Here is an 18,042-nt window from a genome sequence, read left to right as displayed (position 1 = left end):
CCTGATATGTTTTGAAAAAGCAGATGTTACTAATTTGTACAGCATCTTTGAACTTCTCAAGGGGACCTGACACATTTGGTGCTGTTTCTAACAAAATGTGAATTTTCTTTGTCTTTCTTTTTTTACCAGGATTTTTTGGGTTTCTATGCCATCTCTTGTGAGCCCACCCAGCTATGCCAACCTCTTCTTCATTTCTGCATCTCAGTCCCTCCCTCATAGCTTTTCAAGAGGAACATAATCATGCCTTTCCCATTACTCTTGGAAATGGCAAGAAATTCTGCCCTTTTTGCAGGTCTCCAGATGAGCTGATCCCTGAAATTGTATGGAGTGGGTCTAAAAATTATAGCTGTGTGATGTGTACCAGCCTGGGTGGACAGAACCCAAATTCCTCATTCCTCTTGTGTTTCCTGCATGTGCAGCCTTCCTGGTCACTCTCTGGACACTGTCACCAGCAGGGACAGGCAATCAATTCTGACACTTTAATGGCATTTTTATTCAGGTTTGACATCCCCTGTTGCTTGTCAAGAGGGTTAACTTGTGACCTGATCTGACTGCTAGTCCTTATCTCTGGAAATGATCCAAACCCAAGCAGGAATGAAAGGGAAAAACAAACTCACAAGGAAACAAACTTTTTGGGTTTTGTACCCAATGAAAGCATTTTGGGTTACATTTGGACTTTGCATTTTGGGAGGTTCTTTTTGTTTTCTTTGCAGAATAAATTAAATTCTCACAAAACTCACAAGGAGAACAAAATGTTTTACTTTTTTTTTTTTTTTTTAAGGAAGACAAAGGGGGAAACAGGAAGAAAATTCCAATCTTTTCATCAAGCAACAAAAATACCAGCCAAAAGAAAAAGATATTCAACACTGTGTTTGGAAAATCTGTAAGAATAGCAAAGGTTTAACTATATTAATTATAATTTCTCAGCTTTATACAAACACTTATAAAACATGAATGAATACCAGAGGGAATATTTTTCTTAACAAAAAATTAAAACACAAGCTTTTAATACCTATGCCAGGAAAATCAGTTCATTTATTTAAACAGTAGTTTAGAAGCCAGAAATTAAACAACAAAAAGTAGTTACTTTTCTATGGATTTAAATTTTGGAGTTAAAAATCTCTTGATGGCTTCTAGGGAAGCCTAAGTTCTGTAGCTATTCTCAGGAAACAGCATTGCTGACTCCAGCAGAAAACAATTCAAATTGTGGTGATGTGGAAGGTGGAGCCTTTGAAACCAGTGAAGCTTGAGGAGGAGTCAGAATCTTAAAAAATGCCAATTTTATTTCAAGAGGGGGAAAAAAAGTATTTCCAAAAGGAGCAAAACTGGAAGGTAATGAGAGTCAGCTTCTGTGTTCTGCTTGGACTGAAGCTCACATTTGAAAGCTGATATGGGCTTTTCCAAGTGCAGGGATAGTTTCAAGCATTAACATTATCAGCCATGGATACTGAGGCCTAAACCCACACTGCTTGAGCAGAAGTCAGTTTGTAAATACCTAATAAAGGATATGATGGACTTTTCTTTTTCATGAGATAAGAAAGAAACAGGTTTTACTTCATATTTTCAGAAATTAGACTATGTCAAATGTGTAATAAAAATATTTTCTATAGGATTTTAAAATATATACATATATAAACTACCTAAATTTTTAATGCCCTGTTGATATTGATGTGGTCTCTACAGGTTTTAAATGTAACTGAGGCTGCCCAGCAACCTCCATTATACCTCAGTGACTACAAAACTTGAAGCTTTGTCCACACTGTAATTAAACCTGCTTGAGAATGGGATCTGAAATTTCCTGCTGGGCCTGATCCAACACCCACTCATAGCCTAAGTCCACTCCTGACTGCAGGATTTGGTCTTAGACACAGTCCCAAAATGATGTGGTTTCCAACCCAGTTGGCTGACCAGTGATAAAGGCACCTGAGGGAGTTACTGAGAGCCTTGAGGCACTTTTTGGAAAAATAAAAGTTGTTATTTATTCGATTTAGAATATTTAAAGATATATAGGGACAGTCTTAAGACAATATGGGCACATGTATATTTTGTGCTGAAGAGAGGCACAAACTGCCTCTCAGACACAGCCTATGCCCAGGCACTGGGTGAAGACTTCAGTCAAGCCCAAGCAAGGCTGAGAGCCTGGGGGTGATAAGGGAGTGAAGGCATCCATGCCTTCATCCTTCCCACCACATTCCTCTCTAGATCCCAAGCCTTGCTTGCCCAGCCCATGAGGAGGAGGTAAACTGGCAGGAGGAGCTCCTATGTCAAGTGCCTGCAATGGCCCAGAGGTCTGGGCTGGCACTTCCATCAAACACAGCCTAAAGCTGGAGGTGCAGCTGGGTGAGGGAGGAGAAGCACAGGTGATTGTCGGGCCCTGTGTCCACTGAGAACAGCAGGACATGGCTTTGGGCTGTGCCAAATCCAGCTGCCATTCCTGTTTAATCTGGCACTGTGTCTAAAGCAAGGTCAGATTCATTTTCCATGCAAGGTTTGAAGCACAGCATAGACAAGGTGTGAGGGCCAGACCCTGATCTAACGCAGACAAAACCCACTGGCCTGAGCACTTACCCTGCATTATACTTTCAGGTAGGTACCGTGGGAGTTCTCCTGCTTCAAAGAGTTAATATAGGGCATTTGGCCACCTGCAGAGGAAAGTTTCTCACTGAGCTTTCTGTTCACCAGCTCCATGTGCCTGGAGTTTTTCCTGGCTTGCCGGAGAGACCTCTTGACTTTCTTCACTCGCTCTCGCAGCTGCTTGTTGCGCTTCTCCAGCGCCGCCACCTTCTGCTGCAGCTTCTTCACCCTGTCCTCCTCCTCAAACAGGGCCTTCTGCACCGAGGAGCACATCAGCTGTGGGGACACCAGCAGGTCAGGTTGCACAAGAAGTTACCACAGCAAGGGTTAATTCAGGCTTTGCGGAAAACACCTCACAACTTTTCAAAAGCTTGAATGCTTTTTGGGGGGAACTTTGATTTTGGTTTTATATCCTTTTAAGTAAAATCCTCTCTTTCACTTATGGATTTAGTTAAGATGTAGATTGTAGATCTTAATGATACTAGTGATTCAAAATTACTTTTATGAACTGTTTTGTCAGATCTATCCAGTGCACTGAGGCTACATCAAGTTTATGGAGAAAAGCTGGTCTAATTCTGGTACTAAACTGGAGTTTGGGTCAAGGGGTGTCGCTTTTGGAAAACTCTGGTTTGGATTCAGCTTAGCAGCCCTTCAGAAACCCCAAATTCTGATAAGAGCCTGCCCTTTGCTCTTTATGTCAACATGTGAAATAAGGACAGCACCTGCCAAACACAGAACTGGTTATTTTGCCTTTCCAAGAACAGAGGTGTCTTAAACACCTCATTATATTGGCTTGTTTAAGACAAAACCCTAGAGGGTAAGATCTCAGCAGTCTCTAGGAGAATCCACGATCCCTTAACTTTAACATAAATTATTTGGGAGGTCATTGCCTGAAAACTGCCCCTCCCACTCTACCCCATACAACTTACTGCAATATTTCCCCCAGAAGGGACATCAAGTTTTGACATTCACTCATGCCAGTGGCTCTTAGATAGGAGATAAAAAAGAGAGAAGGTTTTAAAGGTGCTGCCCCCAAGGCATCACTAGAGGAACAGCTCACAGAACATTTTCAAATCCACTGGGTTGGGTGATGGTACAACTGCAAAACATCTGTTGGACAAGTGCTCATCTTCTACCACCTCATCCTAGGATGACCCAAAAGATCTCTCTTATCTCATAGGTGTGTTTATGGTCTCACTGGTTTCGTGTCTGTAGGTGCAACAACAGGGGTGGGATGGCAAACACCAGCTGGGCTGCTGAGGAGTCAGTTCCCAACACACAGCCTCACTCAGGATGGGATTCAGCTGCCTTCTCTTAAGCTAAAAGTGAGACTCAGGTCTGGGCTCCTCTCTTTGCACTTCCCCTGTAGTGTCTGCAGGGAGAGACACCCTTCCAGGGGCTGATGTGCCCCTCCTAGGGCAGAGGGAGGAATCACCCTCTGAACACAGCTCTCTCCTTTTACTGACCACAAAGACACCAAGTTCCATTTTTTCTACCTGGAAAAAACTTTCCAGGCAGAAAAAGAGGAGACACCTGGAGCTCAAGGACAACTCCACCAAAAAGTTTCTGATTTAGAAGATCCACATCAAAATCAATTTCTCCTCAGGTGCCTCCTGCTTTTTTTTTTTCCCTACAAAAAGCATCCTGAGCTATTTTATTGTGCATGTGGGACTTTCATGTTGCTGCTGCACTGTGAGGACAGGCAGTGTATTCTGCTGGATTTATCTTCTAAATACATCTAGAAATTTTTCTATGTGTGTCAAGCACTCCTGGAGTCTGGATGGGCTTTCTCTGGCAGAACATTTGGAACAGACAGGGAATCTAAATAAACAAGTAAATCCTGACTGTGATGATGAAGGATTACATGTTTCTTTCCATCTTACTTTGTAGTATTTTCAACAACTGAAAGCTGGGGAGGGAGCCTGCCTTGATGAATAACATTTCATTTGCTTTGGAAACCCCCAGCAGTGGGAAACCATGGTCAGTCAACACAAACACAGCAACTGCTTCCACTCCCTTGGAAGCTCTTGTTCCTTGTGCAAAGGCACTGTGGGGTTTTGCTGCATGGCAAATTCTTGCCCCAACTGTTCTCTCTCTAGGGTTCTTTTATAAATGCATGCTAGCAAGATGGGGAGCTCACAGATAGAGGGCCAGAAATTGTGCTGAAAAGGAGAGGGTTTGGTTTTGATCACTGCTCAGTCCAAGTGGTCTTTGAAAACAGCCAGCACATCTTGGCTTTTGTGTTTGCCAAACCCTTGCAAAACCTCAAGCAGAACACTTCTTGAATTTAAATCGCCGTAAAGGAGGACACTGAGTTAGGGAAATATGTTTGTTGGGAAGACATGAGGTGGAAACTCTACTTCACCAGGGATTTCCTGCATTTTCCCTGGATGCAGTGATAGGCATGGCCCATGCCAGAGTCCAGTGCAGAGGAACAAACACTTCATGAAGCTGAAGTGGGAGGTTCTGTGAACCCAACTGCATTTCATGTGTCTGGGCTGGCTGATGGGGGAATAGCAGATATCAGGGATAGTATTATCCTCATCCCAGAGACACTCACAGACATTTTGAGGTTGGTCCTTTGTCAGGAGAGGTAGATCTGCTCTACAGAGCCACTCAGAAACTTCTCAAACACTATCAAAAAGCTAACCAGCTCATTTGCTTATACTGTTTTTCTACAGCCCTCACTCTCCAGTCTGAAAGACACAGTTTAGTGCTTAAATTATCTGGAGATATCCAGAGACATCACAGGAACAGCATGGTTCTAAAAAATGAGGCACTATCTGACATGCAGGGCTTTGTTTGCCAACAGGGTAGGTGATAGGAAGAGCCCAGCTTGATAACTGGATGCCTGTCTGCAACTGCAGGACAACCAGCTGGAAAATAAACACTTTGTTCCTTCTACCTAGGGAAAAATAACAAGGTGGAGTCCTCTCATTCTCACTGGCTGGTTACAAACAGCATTTTTCACAGGACTCTGCAGTGGGGATGATGATGATGATGATGATGATGATGATGTTTAAGTGTGAGTGCTGTCCTGTCCCTGCTGTTAGTGCTGGGGCTGTGATTCACCTGGCTGCAACCAAGTTCTCCTCAAATTGGTGCTGAGAACTGTGTAACTGTGACAGCTGTGAGCTCAGCACAGCCTGGATCACCAGCCCAGCTGCTGAACAAGCTGGTGAAAAGTTAACCACTCCAAGTTGCTACCTGGATGCTTGGGAAATGAAGAGAAGGACTAGGAAATGGCTTCTTAGGCAAACCTTACAGGTCATTTTCCAAATTCCATTCAAAATTTGGATTCCCTAATGATCCATAATTAGGAAGAGTTGTTTGGTCTGAAGATCAGTCTGCATGTCTGCTTGTTCTGCAGTTTTGTTAGGAGGGCATCCTCAGCAGTGCTACACTCAAGTTCAGAGCAGTACCAGGAGATGTAATGAGAAAGGTGGCACAAGAACCATACAGATCCTGAGGATTTATCCAGGACAGTCTACAGCTGTGAAACTGCTTATTAAATATGTTTGAGTATTTGTCTGAGAGACCATATCACAAGACCATGTCACATACTGAGTTTAAAGTGTCACCATATCTAGGAGATTTACAGAAAATGCCAAAGAAATCAGCACTGTAATAAATAGAATAGAATCACAGAATCATTGAGGCTGGAAAAGACCTCCAAGATCATCCAGTCCAATCATTAACCTAACAAACTAATATTAGATCATCGCATTATAGGCATGCAAACCCTTACCAAACACCCTGAACCTATATATATATATATATATATATATATATATATATATATATATATATATATGTATATATATATATATATACACACACACACACACTTTTTTTATTGACAGACACACACCTGCCTTCTGGAAGCCTGATTTGAGGGCACAGTTGATGAAGGTGCCATGGGTAAGGGTGTGATTGTAGTGTTCATCCACCACAAAATGTCCATAAGTGGTTGAAGTTAGTGTTACAGAACTCCAATCACTCAAAGCCCAGCAGTGGCACCCAAGTCTTGCCCTTCACCTACCCAAGGGAGAGATGTTGAGTCCCAGCAATCTCCTCATGCTCCTTATGGCAACACTGCTAAGAAACACTGGAGTCCCACTACCTAAAAGTCTTTCCAGTGGGAGTGAGTGTGTTGCATGGAAAGAAAGACAAGGAGTAAAAGAATAATGGGGGAGGTCTGGCAGAGGGCAGCATTGGGTTTGGGATGGAGTGACTAAACCTCCAGTTACTGGGGTTTTTCAGCCAAGACCAACACTCATGCTGAAGTGTGGAAAGGTCCCTGTCAGCACTGTTAAAGCATCGTGTTGGGTGAAGTGCTGGGGGCATGGCAGTGCTGAGTTAAACCTTTGCTTGCTGCAAGAACAGCACTTTCAGAGGTACAGAACTGGGGTCCCAAGGACATATCCATATCACTGGCATTAATGGAGATAAGCTGGGATTTCACCCTAGGACCTCATATGCATCAGCAAGATACACAAAACCTGGATGGAGAAAGAATTTGTAGTGGCTGTTGTTCCCTTGCAGAATGCTGGGTCAGCATTTGCCACAGGAAATATAATGTTTGTAACACAGCTCTCCAGTTCCTTCAAAATATTAGAGATGTGGATTTCTTTGGGGTATGAAGCACTGCCTACAGGAAGCCTCTGCCAGGCTACATCCACTCTCAAGGTGCTCTTCTTCCTCATTTCACTCCTCACTAAAAGCAGATTTTCTCTTTAAGCTCCTTAGATGCAGATAGTCAAGGGCACATCCTAGAGGAGATATCTTGCCTACCTTAGACACTTCCCTTAGTGCACTTCCTTTGGAGACTCCTGCCTAGATAACTGTCTCAGACTGGAATGGATGTCACCATGAGTCCCATCAAATGGCATCTGAATGGCACTGACTTCCCAGGGCAGGCTGCAAGGGCAAGATACAGATAATTTTCTTGGAGTTTGGAGAAGCTTGCCCTGGAAACAGACCCAAATCCATGTCCATGTGTACTTGGGGGTCTTTAAAAAGAGCTTTGTTCTGACCTGCATCAAATCGCTGTTTGGTGGGAAGGTATCTGAGCTGCTGGTGGCTCTCATCTGCAGTGGGGGTTGCTGGCATCCACTTCAAAACCCCACACTCCCCCTTCAAACTCACAGTCCTTCCACCCCTGCTCTGGCTGGGGGTGTTTTTACAGGATGCAGGGTCATTATGGGGCACTTGAGGACTGGTGAAAAGAGCCTCAGCCATGGAGGTACCTGAAGAGAGGTCCCTGGCCCCAAAACCACACATAGAGTTTGTCCTGAGGTGTTGCTTTGGCACTTGGAGCCCTGAAGCCTGAGAAGCTGCTGGGAGGATGGAAACAAAGATAGCAAGTGACAGTCACACCAAGTCACCTCTGCCAGGATTGGAAATGGGGATGGGAATTTGTCATCACAGTCACTGCCAGTGCCCAGGAAGGGATCAACACCTTATTCCCTGTACTTGTGAAGGAAAAAAGTCAATGGGTTAGCAAGTATTAGAAACCACACTAATCAAGACAAGAAAGGGGGGAAAAAAGGTGTAGGGTATGAGCCAGACTGCCTACCACAGGCACCTCACCCGTGCCAAGTGAGCAGATAAGTCAGTCCTGACAGTAAATCCCTAAATTCCCTGCCCAGGCAGTGGGAGACAGAAGGTCTCCAGGAAGAGAAAAATAAATCAAGAAGGTATGACCTCACTCTGGGGCATCTCCAAGTTCCCTTCCTGTGCTCACTGACCACGCAGCAACCAGGGAGGGACACAGGGACCAGCCAGGGAGGGACACAGGGACCAGCCAGGGAGGGACACAGGAGCCAGCCAGGGAGGGACACAAGGGCCAGCCAGGGAGGGACACAGGAGCCAGCCCACTGCTTTTCCCCGGCAGGTGCTGGGGAAGATGAAACAGGAAAGCCTTATAAATATGATTGTCTGGCAAAAGATTTTGAGAATATAGAAACTGTAAGCGAGACTGAAATGAAAGCAAGCTTTGAGATACCTTAGTTACTGAACAACTGGAAAACAATGGTATGGCTGGCTGAAGGTAATCCCCTTTTGATGAAACAATACCCTCTGCTTGCAGACAGCTCCAAGGGTCAGAGCAGACCCTACTAGCTTGGCAGAAGGGGTCCAAAGAGTAGTTTTTAGGGTTTAAAATGTAACACAGTATGGTAATGTAATGATTCTTATAGGCTGTATGTAAATGCTATAGGATTTGCATATTGTAGTAGATTGGTTAGTGAGAATTAGAATATTCATCACAGAAGAAGATTTATTGTATTGTAATGGGAACCTCACTCTCTTACCCTTCAATGCTCTTACCTTTTTTACTCTTTTGGGTTTTTTGTTTGGTTTGGTTTGTTTTTGTTTTTTTTTCCTTGGGTTTTGGTTTTTGTTGGGTTTTTGGTTTGTTTTTGGGTTTTTTTTGGTGTTTTTTTTTTCCTTGGTTGGTTTTTTTTGTTTGTTTGGTTTTTTGTTGTTGTTGTTATTGTTGGTTCTTTTGGTTGGGTTTGGTTGGGTTTTTTTTGTCTCAGAGTGATTGCAGTCTAAGCAGGGTTCAAAACTCTCTGTGAGAGGCTTTTCCCCCAACAATATGTACAGAACCTATTTATTACCACAGCTACCAAAGTTACCAAAACTTGCTATCCACTTTAATTTTCAACTCAGCTTTTTTCCCACCTAGTATTACTATTCTCACAATGAAACCAATTAGGTCTGATATGCCTAAAACTACTTTGCTAATATACCTTACCCCAAGTGTATTGTTCTCTGACTGAAAGTTGCTGTGTGACCATGTCTCCATCTCAACTTGTTTTACTTGGCTTGTATTTCAACAGGATTAGATCACCATTCCCCCCACATATACACACAGAGAACTAATTAAATACCAAGGAAGGGATAAAACCAGCAAGACCCAAAATCAAAGTGTATTGTGTCCTTGCTTCTCACTCACGGGAACTCAGGGAAATGAGAAAATGCTGATCAGAGCAGAACAGCATTTTATGATTTGCTCCTATTTATTGACATTTCTGAATGAACTGACCTTTACTTTGTGTTACAACAGCTTCTAGAAACCTCCTTTATTTTAGTGTTCTGTCAAGTAGAGAGCACACACCTTATAGCACAGTAGCAGAGAGGGAAGTACAGTATATCCAAATATACCATCCCCAGATGCAGCTGAAGCTGAGAACCAGAATCAGATGGTGAAGAAAAATATTTATCTTTACCACAATTAATTTGCATGAGAACAACACAGGTTTAACGTAGCATTATACCTGGTTTGGGGTCTTTACATTAAGTATGATTTACTTCAGTCTAATGTTTTACAACTTGTGGAGTTCCCTGGGAGTCCTGACACGTGTCTGATGGTCTGGTGTGGCAAGTGCTGCAGGGTTTAATTAAACATGGATGTAAGGGGTACAGAGGAGCAGGTAGGAGACATGGACTGTGGGAGAGAACAGGGGACACATGGAAACAAGGTTGATTAAGGTCTCAATGAATTCAGAACCTCCTGGGGGTGAGGCCATGGCAGACCCCCCTGTACCCCTCAGCAGGTTCAGAGTGCAAATGCTCAGAGCCCACACCCTCTGTCCCTGAGGAGGGAAGAACTGGGATCAGTAAATATATAATAAATGTTATGTATAATATGAAGAGAACCTTTGTTTCTCTGTCACCTATAAGTCAAAATGGGGAAAGAGAGAAGCCAAGCAAATCCCAGCAGGCTGTGGGTGGGTATTGGCAAATGGCCACAGCGTGACTGCAATGCACTAAATGCTGCCTCTCAAGAAAGCAAAGAAATGGGCATTTAGTGTAATTTGAGGCCATGTCTCCTCCTCAGACAATATATCATACCCAGGGGCACTTGTATGCACAGGGGGAGAACCCACGCTGAGAAAGGCAAATGTTTAAAGTTAATGCAACATCTATAAAAGTCAAACTCCCCTATAAATCCCTCTGCTCTGGATGTGTTGGCTTCACACTGCACACAAGCTGCTGCAGCTCAGCTGCCTCTACAAACAGATAGGGTTTCCTTGGCTGAAGGCTCAGCGGGAAGCCCTGAGCGTGCCCTGCTGCTGTGCACAGCTTTGGGATTTCAAAGAGGAATTGCAGGTGCCCCAGGGAAACCTGCTGCCCTATGGTGCCACTGGAGAGGGGGAATGTTCACATCCTTCCTGAGCATCCATAGGAACTTCTGGAGACATTTCACTTTTTTTCCAAGTGTATTTGGGTCCAGAAAAGCACGGGGACCACGCTCAAACTTGTATTTATTTGTGTTTGGTGGGTCCTTTGTGGTGGTCTTTGCATCACCCTGCTAAAATAGGTAACCTCAATCCTGGGTAGGAAACATTGGCTTTCTGATCTTTTTCTACAGTCTTTACAGGGATAGAAATTCCTCTGGAGGATGAGTCAGAGGAACTAATTTAGAGCAGGGAATCAGGCACTGAAACTGAGTTGAATAGTACGGAAACAACTCCAGCACGGCGCTTACGCACACGGTGGAGACACCCCTGCCATGGCAGGAGCAGGACAAGAGGCTCTAATGAAGCCTTTCCCTGCAAGCAGGAAGGGATTTGTGAATCCTGCATGGAAATGACGGCAGCAGCATTGAAGTCAGGCTGGGTGAAACACAAGGGCTTGACAAAAGGCATCTGCATCTGCTCCTGAGCTGCTCTGTAAGCCCAGAGCAAAGAGGAGAGCTCAGCAAGGAGCTGTTTGCTGTGCCCCATCCCAGCAGGGCTGAGGACCAGGTCCAGCCCTCATTCCAGCATGGCAGTGCCGCAGGTTGCCACGGCATGAAGTGGAAAAGCCTTGGTGAGGTTGAGGAAGCAAAGACAAAGGGAAGGAAAAACAAACATCTGTGATGTGCAGGCGCTCTCTGAATAATGTCAGTGCTGAGAAAGGGACCAAATGCCTGAGAGACTGATCAGCAGCTCTGAACAACAAGCTCCAAGCACTAACATCTGGCTGACGAGAGCTCACTGCTACTCACAGATATTCCTGTCCCACCAGGCAGCCCAGAGCAGCCTGTCCACAGCTCTGGCTGCTGCGTGGGCTGTAAATCCTCAAAGGGCCCCAGACCACCCTGGGTGAGATAAATGGGCAACAGGCTACTCTGAAGATGGCAGGATTTGGCAAACAGACAGTTTTCAGTGTGGAAAGATAGATGTGGTATTTAGGGAACCACCCTCCTGCTTGCATGTGCTCAGATGCCCTAAGCATTTGGGGCATTAATGACTATTTCTATAGGAGACAGAAGCTGCTTTCATTCCAGTACAATTCCTCAGATCAGCTTCTATTCCTGGGCCATTATTTCAATTCTCAACAGAAATACTGGATCAGGGAAATACAGGATCATATTTTAAATCCAATGTCATATTTAGTGGCCAAAATCTCTCCCTGCTGCTTTGCTGAGTTTCATACAGACACAGAAGCACCACAAACTCCCACCATGTGCTGCACAACTTACTGCCTTATACAAGGAAAAGCTTTTCACACAGGGCTGGCTGCAATGCCTGCAGAAAATAAGGTCATAGGGGAAGCATGAGTCAGGCCTCGCCATACACACAAGCCTGGAGCACTCTTTCCAGCCTGATTTCAGGAGAAGGAGGATTGCAGCCACAGTTACACAGGATAAAATGCTCACAGGGCTGGTGGATGCCCTGTGGTGAACTCTTTCCTCCAAGCATTTAAATTATAGAGCACACACCCCACTGCTGGTTAATGTTGCAGTGGTGGCTCTCAACTGTTTAATCCTATGTTAATAATTGTGCTGGAGAGAGATAATGACATAGCAAGTGCCACACCACTGCACAGTGAGCACATGGTGATACCTTAGAGCTACAGTTCAATCATGGACTACCTTGGGGTTTGGCTTTTTTGTGAATAACTGCACTGAGGTCTGAAAAACCTCATAATATCCTGCTGTTCTGTCTTTTTACCTGCAAAATCTGCTATTGTTCCTGGCCAAATACTTAGGGACAGGCAGTAAATGCTTTCCCCTATAAGTCTGTGTTACTGTTTGTGTATGCACAGGCTTTAAACATGATTACGAAATTAATTTTCTCTATCAGTCCAAAATTCTTCTGTGGAATTTGTTATGCTTGTCCCATATTTCTCTGACACAGAAGTTATCTGTACTTTCACCAGCTTTGTGTTGCATCACTTCAGCAATAGCAAGGGCCTGGGAATGGACAGCCTTGAGGAGCAGATGATCTGAATTGCCCCACACCCCTCCTGCCGCAGCAATCACAGTACCCACACCAGTCACCATCCCCACAACTCCACAAAAATTGCCTACCATCACAGAATTAAAAAAAAAAAAAGACAAAAAGACAAAAAAAGATGGCAAACCCACTCTGAGGAAGTCAAGACCTGGGCTCCAGTCTAGTTCCATAATTAGGACACTTGCCTGTCTTTTGGCAATGATCATGTTGGAAGAACAAAACCTCTATCGTCCTGAGCTGTGTTATCTGAACAGCTTGCTCTCATTAAGCAACACATGCACTTCACAGCTCATCAGAGAGGGCAGATAAAATCCTTGTCCTAATCAGAGGAATGGGACTGGAGGTCTCCACTACAGTGAGGACAATAACCAGTAAAGGGCAAGTAGGTCCAGTAAACAGCTTCCCTGTGCTTCCATTCCTTGTCTCCAAAAATGGGGATTACAGAACAACTGTGATTATGGAGTCTCTGAGTCACTATAACCTAATCCAGAAAGGTCTCTATTCAAAGCCTGAATGGTGTGTATGGGACAGGAGCAATAGCAGAGCCAGGACTCATGGGCAGATACTTCACTTGCATGCAGAATGGCCACAGTGTTTCTCTGTGCAAATTCAGAGTATGAGCCCAGAGACCATGTTTTTCCTTAGGTGCTGGTAGGCATCGCCCATAACTGCTGTCTTGTCTCCTGAAACATATTGCTCAGCAAGGATCCTGGACAAATTGCCTATCACTGAACCATGTGATTGATTGAGCTGTCAATATTGAGGGATTTAGTCAATACAATTTTGCAATAATAAAATTGTATCTTTCTGTGTCACTGATCAAGGCATTAAAGTGCACATTATCCAAGAAGGGGGAAATCCTGGCTTTATGAACGTGGCTCAGATATGGCTCAGATACATGAGCAATGCCAATGGTCCCAAGACCAAGGTTCCAAGTATGATCAAAGGGACAACTTCTAGCAGCTGCCTTTTTTGGGCCATTGAAGACAAAACAAACCATTCCTTAGGCACCATTCAGCAACAAAATGGGTGTGAGTGGTTAGGCAACAACGTGGTAATGGTCATTCCTCTCATTATTCTGGAGTTAATGGGTCAGTAAATGAGCAGAAAAGCCAGCAGAATACATTTTTACAGGAATGGAATAAAACTTTTATTCTCACTCATTACCTAGGCCAGAAATGAATGGGAATGTGAGCTAATCTGGAAGAGCACAGCAAGAACATGGCACTAAGCCTCTGGAGGGGATGGCAAAGACCCTTTCCTGCAGATATTTGAGGCCTCTCTTCTTCAGCCAGATGTGGTTTAGGGTTAGTACATGTAAAGTGCAGCACAAACTCAGCTGATAAGACTGGATGACAAATTTGTTTGATCTGAGCCCCATCCAGGTGATGTCTCAGTTCTGCCTTGCTCTGTTTAATCTTGTTAATAAGTACATCCCTGGCATACAGCACCTACACTTCTTGTGGCAGTCAGTGTTACTGAAAGTCAACCAAACTGATTTATCCTGCTCCCTCTAGATATCTGTGAGGCATTTCAAGAGAAGAAAAACAAACAGAAAAAAATCCTGATAAATTGCATAATTCCAAATGTTTTTCCTTCCACATTCTCTCCACCCTAAAGACTCTGCCACTTAGTAACATTTCTTTATTTAATCCCTTCCTAAAATACCCTTTTACCATTGAGAACTTTGCAACTGTTTGGGAGTGGGCCGAGTTGTTTGCTGTTTTGATGGAAAGAGAGAAACTAAATTATTTCCTGGCTGAGATTTATGCGTGAAGATTTAGCTTGCAGCCAGACTTTTTTAGCCAAGTTATAAAATCTGAAGATAATTCCAGCTCTCATCGTCAGTGACTTTTATGAAGCAATTCAGGATATGTGCAGGAATAAAAGGGAACTCCTCACCATGGAGGTTTTCATGGAAATGAAGAGACACATTCCTGCACAGAAGGAAAGGGCAGGAACATATGTCAGCCTAAACAGAGCTGTCAGAAAGCAGAATACCAGCTTACTAAAAACTCATGAACATGTTGATGAACCCATGGGGTTTTTTTAATACTTTGGATGCAAACTGAGAGTGAAGCAGAGGCTGCACTTGCCTGTGGACAAAACAAAGCTGAGTTTTGCTTGAGACATCAGGCTTTTAGAAACTTAAGAGCAAATGCCTTGGTGTGATACTGTAAAGATGCTCCTGATCTCCTGAGATTATTCAGTTCAGTGCTGGTCAGCTGGAAGGTATGATGGTCATGTTTTCTACCAAAAGGACACAGAAATGCCTCACTAAGCCATGGATAATGTTGTGCTTCTCCACATCTTCTGCCACATTTGCTATGCCAGACCCTGATGGGCTGACCCATGTCTGAACAGTAAGGTGGCCAGAGCAGTGTCAGGTGGACAGGCTTAAAGAAAAGAATAGAGAGGAAGAAGAGACAAGTAACTGAAAGTTCCAGAAACCCACAGTGAGATTTGTGTGCCTAAAACTCGAGGTGTCAGGTGAGACACCCCAAAAAGGCTTGTGCTGTTGGCTGCATCCACATGAGCAAGTCAATTGGAGCAAGAGGAATGTGTCTGTAGACTGAAGCTCTAGATGTGTTTGGGGTGAGCAAACAGGCAGGGAAAGGGCTCAGAAGGTGTTTGAAGGACCAGCTGTGGATCCCTCACGTTCCCATTAGGAGCTGGTGCACACCATACAGGCATCTGCAGCAGTCTGGCTGTGTTTCCTCCAGGAGGAATCCACTCATTGTGCAGCAAAACCTCTCTGTGAACTGAACCAACAGTTGTCAAGCAAAATCACATGTCTCCTACTCACCAGATTCATTCCCTGGATGAATGGATGGAGAGTGCACTGATTTGACACGTCTGGCAAGTTAAGACACTTCCTGTTCCCTCAGGTGCTTTGCCTGAGCTCCATGGCTTGGGAAACTTCCAACAGGAGACCTCACAACCATTGCAAAGCCTGCAATGCAACTGCTTTCACATTTGCCTCTCATCCTTCCTGATGGGCCAGCTCCAGGCTCTGGAGGTGTTTCACTGGCCTGGTGGAGGCCCCTCACAACTCATCTGAGGACAGGAGGTGGGGATGGATGTGCAGTGCAGCTCTGGGATTGTGAAATCCAATTATAACTCAGAAAGAGCAGCTAGTGGCTCTCCAGAGCCATCTCCTACCACAGCTCACTAAGTTTCTCTCCCTGAAGTTCCTCTAGAAGGCTCAAGCAAGGAGGCTGGCTGAGCTCTAAATCAACTCACCTATTTCCTGCCACTTGGTGCACTGCAAATCTTTACTGGTGCTGACATCCATGCTGTCCCAAACTCCTACATTTTTATGAACAGTTGAACCAACAAGTGCTGGGAGAACACCAAGACTGTGAAGCCACCTTGGCTGTGTTTCAACATCTTCTGGAAAGATCCTAATGCAACACAGACATTCATGATATGTTTGCACTTGCAGCTAAGTGCTGGCTACACTTGAGCTTGTCTGTAATGAGCTCTCTCCACAATACCACACATGAAATATAGACAGACAGACAGACAGACAGGCATATTGGTTTCAGAGTTACATGGGAAGGAAGGCAGATGTCTAGCAGCAAAAAGAACTCAGTAGATACAAGGACATTGCCTCCCAGCTCTGCTCATCACTGTCCATGCCTTAAAGCCAGGTAAAAATTGTTTAGACACTCCAGTTCAGAAATGAGTTGCTGAGACACAACCAAAACAACTCTGAGGCTGGAGCTGGACTGAGTTCCATGGATGTTCAGAGCCACTAAAAATGCCAAGAAATGTGGCTGACCTTTTGGTTTTGGGGCTGAGGAGTGACAGACCAGAGAAGATGTTTGGCTATGGATTCTAGGCTGAGTCCAAGTCTTGCTTACATGGCTGGGCAGCAATTGAATATAGCAACAGAAAGGAGAACAAAAGTAATGTGGTAGCAGCTAAAGAAGCTGCCATCTGTCCAACAGCTCATGACAGCATAGTTGAGCCTTTTGGAGTCAGGGGTGTCATTGCTGGGAAGGTGTAAACTCATGTTTTACATTAGTGACTTAAATACTTAAATTTAATGAAGACTGTTGAAAATGCATGTCACATCCTTTGATTGCTGAGGGAATAATTCCCAGGTATTTCAAAGCTTAATTATTCAAAAAACTTTTCAGTCAATTAGAACGAATGCATATGTAACAATAATAAAGAAACAAAAAAAAATATAGGGATAATTCAACTTAAACATCAGTTGATCCAATTACTGGGCTCAGCCCCCGAAGTTCAGGTAAAAGCAGATCTCACAAGCAATGTTCCACCTCTACCACTTCTCAAAGTAGACCAATACCCTAAACTAACAAAGCTACTTTCATCCAAAAATCTCTGAATGTGGCTTCATATTTCAAACTCATTTATTACTTTGCTTTCTATGTATAACTCACAGTTTTTGAGAACTATACAAAACCACATAAAAGGGAAGAGGAAAAGGGAGGGGTGCTATAATAAATTCTGCATTACCTGAGAAGATAGGTAAGTGTCTTTTTGTGCCAACTGCCCTTGGTGTTAAATTGCAGGAAGGGTTTATATGCAGTTATAACCTCATTGATTCTGAGCTGAGTTTTGAATCTTGGGTGGTGACACAGTGGTTACAATTGTGGGTTGCCTGGACTTTGAAAATGTGATTAAATTACAATAAAGTTACAGTAATGGCCATGACAAAGAGCGTCTGTAGCAACCACAAATGAGCACTCCTCAATCTTCACCCTGTGTGTCTGAGTTTTACCACTGTAGGCATTGCAGCTCACAAGAAATTCTCACACAGCATCTGTGAAGCTTGCAGAAGCTCAGAGGAAGAGGACACAGCTCTGCTCAGCTCTGACAAATTACAATCAATTCACTGTTACACATTCTCCATGTCTTCCAGGGCAATGCAGAGTTGTGGGGCACTTTTCACTCCTTGTAGCCAGCTGGGTCAAGAGCTTCCTGAAGGCTACCCCAAAAATCTGTGTCTGTGTTTCATCAGGACCAAAAAAACCCAACCCTGTAGCAGCTGTGAGAAGATGCTATTCCATCAGCCCTTTCAACAGCTGCTGGACACCTCTGAGCACAGTCTGCACCAGCAGGACCAGTGTTTTGCATCACTGTGTCCCCAGCAGGTCAGCAGTGCTGCAGATCTCCATCTCCTACATGCTCCTTTTCAAACTCCACCGTGTCAGCTGAGTTGAATCAGTTTTCTGGATGCCTTCCCACTTCCTTAATACTTCAG

The 18,042-nt window shown here is 44.1% G+C and overlaps 1 protein-coding gene across 1 annotated transcript in view; it reads right to left on the bottom strand.

Annotated features, from left to right (window-relative positions):
- Positions 1-776: 776 nt before the first annotated feature.
- Positions 777-18,042, bottom strand: part of CCDC3 (coiled-coil domain containing 3) — a 34,137-nt gene continuing 16,871 nt past the window's right edge. The window contains exon 3 of the mRNA XM_066551002.1: positions 777-2,850. Coding sequence (XP_066407099.1) covers positions 2,575-2,850 — 276 coding nt within the window. The 3' untranslated portion in view covers positions 777-2,574. The remainder of the gene's footprint in view (positions 2,851-18,042) is intronic.

This window comes from Molothrus aeneus, chromosome 5 (genome assembly GCF_037042795.1).
Source record: "Molothrus aeneus isolate 106 chromosome 5, BPBGC_Maene_1.0, whole genome shotgun sequence".
In the NCBI taxonomy this organism is placed as follows: domain Eukaryota; kingdom Metazoa; phylum Chordata; class Aves; order Passeriformes; family Icteridae; genus Molothrus; species Molothrus aeneus.
The sequence above is the reverse complement of the archived record's forward strand: the minus strand, read 5'-3'. Positions and strand labels throughout refer to the sequence as shown.